The sequence below is a fragment of the Colobus angolensis genome, unplaced genomic scaffold, assembly GCF_000951035.1.
Source record: "Colobus angolensis palliatus isolate OR3802 unplaced genomic scaffold, Cang.pa_1.0 Scaffold116, whole genome shotgun sequence".
NCBI lineage: Eukaryota > Metazoa > Chordata > Mammalia > Primates > Cercopithecidae > Colobus > Colobus angolensis.
The window spans coordinates 5786909-5795327 of NW_012112697.1; the positions used below are offsets into that span (position 1 = coordinate 5786909).

The window sequence follows — 8419 nt, forward strand, 5'->3', positions numbered from 1 at the left end:
GTGAACCCGGGAGGCGGAGGTTGCAGTGAGCTGAGATCCAGCCACTGCACTCCAGCCTGGGTGACAGAGCAAGACTCCGTCTCAAAAAAAAAAAGAAAAAGAGCATACCTTGATCCTAGCTCCTGCCCCACCCAGGCCCCGGCCAGCCTGTGTCACCAGCCCAATTCCTCCACCTCCTGCTTACCCCTGCCATACCCTGGGCAGCTGAGACACACTTCTGGCTCTGACATACCCTGTTAAGGCTTCCTCTCCAACTGCTCTGTTCCTCACAGGCCCCAGGGTGCTTGGCAGGAGGCAGATCCAGACTGCGTCAGTGTGACCATAGGACCCCAATGCCTGTGTGGGGAGTTCAGCAGCCCACAAGCTGTTAAGAGTTATTCATGGGTGGGAAAGATACTTCTCGGCTCTTCTAGGAGACAGGATCTCTAAACCCTAAAGACCGGGCTCAAAGGGGCAGTTCACTGAAAGACATGAATTTGGGGGAGAGGTAGGAACTAGATCCCTGTTCTGGAGACAGAGCATGTTAGTTTCTCTGGAGGAAATTCTAGGTATCTGCTTGAAGCCAGCTAGAACGAAGTGGTTAGGAACACAGATGTTCTCTAGGTTTTGAGACCTCCAACCCCAAAGCACCCTCCAGACCCTCAAGGGAAAATGAGAGGTAGGGGGCACAGCGACGTGACCGGCAGGGCAAGGGGACAGCACAGCCCACGGTCCTCCCCAGTCCCGTCCTTGATGAAGATAGCGTAGCAGCCCTTGCAACACAGCAAGTCCTCACCCAGCCCAGCTAGCTGCTGCCAGCCACTGTAAGGACAGGGAATGTTTGTGCTGGTTTTACAGAACTGGCATAAAAAGCCGGGAGAGCCACCTAGAGGCTGCGCTCCCTCCCTCCCTGGGTCCCTGTGCTCCTAGTGAAGGGCCAGGTTATGGTCACCCTGCCTTGGTAGTCATGATTCCACAAGGTAAGCAGTCATAACAGAAAAAAAAGACTAACAGGTTTGTGTTTAAACCTGGTTCACCTGTTACGTAAGATGCATACTAAAAAGGGGAGCTTTGGTTTTTACTTGTCTTGTATTTTGCACAAATTGAAAGGAAGTGGGGCCGGGCGCAGTGGCTCACACCTGTAATCCCAGCACTTTGGATGGCTGAGGCAGGCGGATCACGAGATCGAGACCATGGTGAAACCCCGTCTCTACTAAAGATACAAAAAATTAGCTGGGCGCGGTGGCGGGCACCTGTAGTCCCAGCTATTTGGGAGGCTGAGGCAGGGAATGGCGTGAATCCAGGAGGTGGAGCTTGCAGTGAGCCAAGATCGCCCCACTGCACTCCAGCCTGGGCGACAGAGCGAGACTCCTTCTTGGCTTATTATACCCACAGAGAGGGTTTCTAGACAGGAGCCACAGCAATGTCCCCTCTGTTCAGACAGCAGCAGAAGACAGGGGACATTGCACATCACCAGAGACATAGCAAGGGCAGACCGTGAGAACTTGGAACATTTCTCTTGGCCTTGGAGTGGAAGGGCAGACGAGGTCTTAAGGCGGCAGACAGGAATAGGGTGGTAGTAGGTGGCAGGACAGGGGCCCAGGGCCTGAGGGAAGGCTTGAACTTCCTATCTTTCTTTCACCATCTTATAGGAAAGAGGGCAGAACAGCCAAGTAAGGTGGAAGCTGTGGAAGGCTGTTCTTTAAAAGTTCTTTCTTCTAAAAATTATAAAAGGCCAGGCCTGGTGTCATCTGCCTGTCGTCCTGGCTACTGAGGAGGCTGAGGCAGGAGAGTTGCTTGAGTTCAGGAGATTGAGACCAGCCTGGACAACATAGTGAGACCCCTATCTGTACAAAACAGAAAACAAAACAGGCATGGTGATGCACGCCTGTGGTCCCAGCTGCTCGGGAGGCTGAAGCTGAAGGATTGATCGAACCCAGGGGGTCGAGACTGCAGTGAACCATGATGATGGCACTGCACTCCAGCCTGAGTGACAGAGTGAGACTTAAAAAACAAACAGGGCCGGGCGTGGTGGCTCAGGGCTATAATCCCAGCACTTTGGGAAGCCGAGGCAGGCAGATTGCCTGAGGCCAGGAGTTTGAGACCAGCCTGACCAACATGGCAAAACCACTTTTCTACTAAAAATACAAAAGTGGCTGGGTGTGGTGGGTCACGCTTGTAATCCCAGCAGTCTGGGAGGCTGAGGCAGGCAGATCACTTGAGGTCTCGGGAGGCTGAGGCAGGAGAATCCCTTGAACCCGGGAGGTGGAGGTTGCAGTAAGCTGAGATCACACCATTGGACTCCAGCCTGGGCGACGGGGCGAGACTCCGTCTCAAAAAAAAAAAAACAAACAAACCAAAAAATTAGCTAGGAGCGCTGGCACATGCTTGTAGTCCCATCTACTCAGGAAGCTGAGGAAGCAGAATTGCTTGAACCTGGGAGGCAGAGGTGGAGGTTGCAGTGAGCCAAGATAGCACCACTGCACTCCAACCTGGGCAACAGAGTGAGACCCTGTCTCAAAAATAATAATTAAAGTAAATAAATAAAAATGTATACAGTAAAAAAAAAATGAGTTAAGCCCCCAAAGTTACTCTGAGAGTAACCTTTTTTTTTGGAGACAGAGTCTTAGTTCTGTCACCCAGGCTGGAGTGCAGCGGTGTGATCTCGGCTCACTGCAGTCTCTGCCTCAGGGTTCAAGCACATCTCCTGCCTCAGCTTCCCAGAGTGCTGGGATTAAAGGTACATGCCACCATGCCAGGCTAATTTTGTATTTTTTTTTCCTAGTAAAGATGGGGTTTCACCATGTTGGCTAAGGCTGGTCTCGAATTCCAGGCCTCAAAGCAGTCCATCTACCTTGGCCTCCCAAAGTGCTGGGATTACAGGTGTGAACCACGACACTCAGCCTGTTTGATTGATTCTAGTGTTACTATTGTAAATAATTCTGCAGTGAATATCCTCATACACATCTTTGCACACTTATGTAACAATTTTTTTTTTTTTTTGAGATGGAGTCTCGCTCTGTCACCCAGGCTGGAGTGCAGTGGCCCGATCTCGGCTCACTGCAAGCTCCACCTCCCAGGTTTAAGCCATTCTTCTGCTTCGGCCTCCCGAGTAGCTGGGACTACAGGCGTCTGCCAGCACGCCCAGCTAATTTTTTGTATTTTTAGTAGAGATGGGGTTTCACCGTGTTAGCCAGGATGGTCTCGATCTCTTGACCTCGTGATCCGCCCACCTTGGCCTCCCAAACTGCTGGGATTACAGGCGTAAGCTACCATGCCTGGCCATAACCATTTTTGTAGGTTAGATTTCTAGCAATGGAATTGCTTGGTTGGAGTATACACCCGTTTGCATTTTTGATGGATGGCTTCGAACTGTCCTCTAAGAATCTTGTACCAGTTTCCACGGCAGTTGATTCTCATGTCACCCTCTTGTCCCTGCAGGATGAATCAGGCACCAACTGTGGGCTTTGAGCAGGATGTTGGCAGCCGAACCACCCACCATTTCATGTACCCTGAGAGTGCCAAGAACCTGCCCGCCAACGTCAGCTTCGTGCTGGTGCCCTTCAAGGCCCTGGACCTTCTGTGGATCGCCAGTGCCCTGTCCACAGGGCAGATCCGATTGTGAGATCACAATCTCTTGCTGGCCTGGGTAGAATCTGGGTGACAGGACCACCTTGGGCAGAGTCTTCCTAGGGGTCAGATTGTAGAATTCCTTTCATTGAATGTTTTGGCCAAGAGGAGCTGATGAGAAGGGAGGGCCTAAGATGGTGGGTGAGCTGAAGGCACAGCTTGCTCTGTGTCACCTTCTGCGTGGTGACATGTAGCATACTGATTTCAGGTGGAAAGATGAGGAAGGACCATCCGTTTGTTTTTTTTTTTTTTTTTTGAGACAGAATTTCACTCTTGTTGCCCAGGCCGGAGTGCAATGGCGCCATCTTGGCTCACTGCAACATCCGCCTCCCGGGTTCAAGCAATTCTCCTGCCTCAGCCTCCTGAGTAGCTGGGATTACAGGGATGCACCACTACGCCCGGCTAATTTTGTATTTTTGGTAGAGACAGGTTTCTTCATGTTGGTCAGGCTGGTCTCCAACTCCTGACCTCAGGTGGTCTTCCTACCTCGGGCTCCCACAGTGCTGGGATTAGAGGAGTAAGTCACCACACCTGACCAGACCGTCTGATTTTGGTCTCCTTTCTGGGTGATAGCTCCTGACTGAGGAAGCTCTGCCTTCTGAGGACTTTCTTTGGGGGCAGTCATCCCATCATAGCTGGGAACCATGGGAAATCTAGTTCACAAAGTATATTTTTTAGCAGCTTTATCAAGATAAGATTCACATCCCATACATCTCACCTATTTAATGTGTATAATCCAGTAACTTCTTATATATTCAGAGTTGTATAACCACAACTACAGTTAATTTTAATTTTTTTTAATTTTAATTATTTTTTTGAGATGGAGTCTCACTCTATCACCCAGGCTGGAGTACAGTGGCTCAATCTTGGCTCACTGCAACCTCTACCTCCTGGGTTTAAGGGATTCTTGTGCCTCAGCTTCCTGAGTAGCTGGAATTACATACCACCACGCCTGGCTAATTTTTGTGTTTTTAGTAGATATGGTGTTTTGCCATGTTGGCTAGGTTGGTCTCAAACTCCTGACATCAAGTGATCCACCTATCTCAGGCTCCCAATGTGTTGAGATTACAGGCATGAGCCACCACATCTGGCCCACAATTACTTTTTTTTTTTTTAAACGGAGTCTCACTCTGTTGCCCAGACTGGAGTGCAGTGGCACAATCTGAGCTCACTGTAACATCCGTCTCCCAGGTTCAAGCGATTCTCCTGCCTCGGCCTCCCGAGTCGCTGGGATTACAGGCATATGTCACCACGGACCTGGTTAATTTTTGTATTTTTAGTAGAGATGGGGTTTTGTCATGTTGGCCAGGCTGGTCTCGAACTCCTGACCTCAGATGATCTGCTCACCTCAGCCTCCCGAAGTGCTGGGATTACAGGGTATGAGCCACCACACCCAGCCCCGCAATTAATTTTAAAACATTTTCATGGCTGGGCACTGTGGCTTACACCTGTAATCCCAGCACCTTGGGAGGCTGATGCAGGCAGATCACGAGGTCAAGAGATTGAGACCATCCTGGCCAACATGGTGAAACCCCGTCTCTACTAAAAATATAAAAAATAGCTGGGAGTGGTGGCAGGCGCCTGTAGTCCCAGCTACTCAGGAGGCTGAGAAAGGAGAATCACTTGAGTTCGGGAGGTGGAGGTTGCAGTGAGCCGAGATCACGCCACTGCACTCCAGCCTGGACAATAAGAGCAAAACTCTGTCTCAAAAAAAATAAAATAAATTTTTTGGCTGGGTGCAGTGGCTCACACCTGTAATCCCAGCATTTTGGGAGGCTGATGCAGGCAGATCACGAGGTCAAGAGATTGAGACCATCCTGGCCAACATGGTGAAACCCTGTCTCTACTAAAAATACCGAGGCAGGTGGATTATGAGGTCAGGAGTTCGAGACCAGCCTGGCCCACATGATGAAACCTTGTCTCTACTAAAAATTCAAAAATTAGCTAGGCGTGATGGCATGCACCTGTAATCCCAGCTACTCAGGAGGCTGAGAAAGGAGAATCACTTGAGTTCGGGAGGTGGAGGTTGCAGTGAGCCGAGATCACGCCACTGCACTCCAGCCTGGACAATAAGAGCAAAACTCTGTCTCAAAAAAAATAAAATAAATTTTTTGGCTGGGTGCAGTGGCTCACACCTGTAATCCCAGCATTTTGGGAGGCTGATGCAGGCAGATCACGAGGTCAAGAGATTGAGACCATCCTGGCCAACATGGTGAAACCCCGTCTCTACTAAAAATATAAAAAATAGCTGGGAGTGGTGGCAGGCGCCTGTAGTCCCAGCTACTCAGGAGGCTGAGGCAGGAGAATCACTTGAACCCGGGAGGCAGAGGTTACAGTGAGATGAGATTGTGCCACTGCACTCCAGCCTGACAACAGAGACTCTGTCTCAAAAACAAACAAACAAACAAACAAAAACATTTTCATGTTCTGCTGGATGCAGTGGCTCAGGCCTGTAATCCCAGCACTCTAGGAGGCCAAGGAGGGGGGATTATTTGAGCCCGAGTTTGAGACCATCTTGGGCAACATGGCGAAACTGTCTCTACAAAATACAAAAAATTAGCCAGACATGGTGGCACACTCCTGTAGTCCTAGCCACTTGAGAATGAGGTGGGAGGATCGGATCGCTTGAACCTGGGAGGCAGAGGTTGCAGTGTGCTCAGATTGTGCCACTGTACTCCAGCCTGGGCAACAAAGTGAGGCTGTGCCTGAAGAAAAAAAAAAAGTTTTCATGTTCTAAGGGTCTTTAATCTAAAGATAAAAATCTGAAGATACCCCTGGGTCCCTAAGCCATCACTCCCCACTCCTCCCACCCCAGCCCTAGGCAACCATTAATCCACTCTGTCTCACCATATATTTTTGTTTTGTGGTAAAATATACACAATATAACATTTACCATTTTAACTATTTTTAAGTGTAAAGCTCAGTAACGTTAAGTATATTCACATTATTGTATGGCCATCACCACTCTCCATTTCTAGAACGTTTTCATTATCCCCAAATGGAAACTGTACACATTAAACACTAACTCTCCATTTTCCTCTCAACCTCAGGTAACCTTATTCTACTTTGTGTCTCTATGATTTAACTATTCTTGTTTGTTTCTTTGTTTGTTTTTGGAGATGGAGTCTCACTCTGCCGCGCAGTCTGGAGTGCAGTGGTGCCGTCTCGGCTCACTGCAACCTCCGCTTCCTGGGTTCAAGTGATTCTCCTGTCTCAGCCTCCCAAGTAGCTGAGAGTACAGGCAAGCGCCACCACGCCCAGCTGATTTTTTGTATTTTTAGTAGAGAGAGGGTTTCACCATGTTAGCTAGGATGGTCTGTGTCTCCTGACCTTGTGATCCGCCCACCTCAGCCTCCCAAAGTGTTGGGATTACAGGCATGAGCCACCGCGCCTGGCCTGTTTGTTTTTGAGCCTGAGTCTTGCTCTGTTGCCCAGGCTATAGTGCAATGGCATGATCTTGGCTCACTGCAACCTCTGCCTCCCAGATTCAAGCAATTGTCATGCCTCAGCCTCAACAGTAGCTGGGACTACAGGCATGGGCCACCACGCCCAGCTAATTTTTGTATTTTTTTTTTTTTTTTGAGATGGAGTCTCGCTCTGTCGCCCAAGCTGGAGTGCAGTGGCGCGATCTCGGCTCACTGCAAGCTCCGCCTCCCGGGTTCATGCCATTCTCCCGCCTCAGCCTCCCGAGTGGCTGGGACTACAGGCGCCTGCCAACATGCCCGGCTAATTTTTTGTATTTTTAGTAGAGATGGGGTTTCACCATGTTAACCAGGATGGTCTCGATCTCGTGACCTCATGATCCGCCCACCTCAGCCTCTCGAAGTGCTGGGATTACAGGCGTGAGCCACTGCACCCGGCCAGTTTTTGTGTTTTTACTAGAGATGGGGTTTCACCACATTGCCCAGGCTGGTCTCGAACTCCTGACCTCAGGTGATCCACCCAACTTGGCCTCCCAAAGTGCTGGGATTACAGGCGTGAGCCACCACACTCGGCCTGATTTGACTGTTCTTTATGCCTCATGTAAGTGGGATCATAACAGTATTTGTCCTTTTGTCTGACTTCCTTTACTTAGCATAATGTCCTCATAGTTCATCCATGTTGTAGCATGTGTCAGAATTTCCTGTTTTTTGAAGGCTGAATACTATGCCAATGTAGGGATATGCCCATTTTGTTTATCTGTTTATCCTTCAAGGACACTTGATTTGTGTTCTACCTTCTGGGTATCGTCACCATGTATTTTATAAACACAGAAGTAATGAGTTACAGTTTCCTGACTTTAGGATGTTCGTTATCTCATGTCTGGGAGACCTGAGGGCTAAAATGGGTGCAGGAGGGTTGAAGTGCCATAGACACTCAGAGAAGGGCATGTAGGTTACGGGGGCCATGGCTGGCTACAGGGAGCTGTGGTCTGGGAAGCCTGAGGGGAGTGGATCAAGAGCAGGGGTGAGAGCAGAGACATGGTGGATTTGAGATGATTGCCAGCTCTAATGGAGCACAGAGCTAGGGGAAGAAGGTTGGTGCTGGACTAGGGACGGCCCCATTGCTTGCCTAAAACATCCCCATTTTATCTTGGATGCCATGGGGAGCATTGAAGACTTTGGAGCAAGGCATGGCAGTGATGAACAAGCCATGGGAGAGCAGTCCAGAAGCAGAGTAGTCTGGAAGTTGTGGGGCTGACATTGCTCAGGCCTGGCATGAGGGGCATCCCTAGGACCCATGGGGCCACCTGAAATGTTATCTTTTCTTCCTTTCCCTTCTCCTTTCCTTTCTCCTTTCTCCCCTCCCCTCCTCTCCTTTTTTTTTTTTT

The 8419-nt window shown here is 49.6% G+C and overlaps 1 protein-coding gene across 1 annotated transcript in view; it reads left to right on the top strand.

Annotated features, from left to right (window-relative positions):
- The window catches only part of ST3GAL2 (ST3 beta-galactoside alpha-2,3-sialyltransferase 2), a 27074-nt gene that overhangs the window by 10435 nt on the left and 8220 nt on the right, over positions 1–8419 (top strand). The window contains exons 4-5 of the mRNA XM_011962457.1: positions 3421–3600; positions 3818–3842. Coding sequence (XP_011817847.1) covers positions 3421–3600; positions 3818–3842 — 205 coding nt within the window. The remainder of the gene's footprint in view (positions 1–3420; positions 3601–3817; positions 3843–8419) is intronic.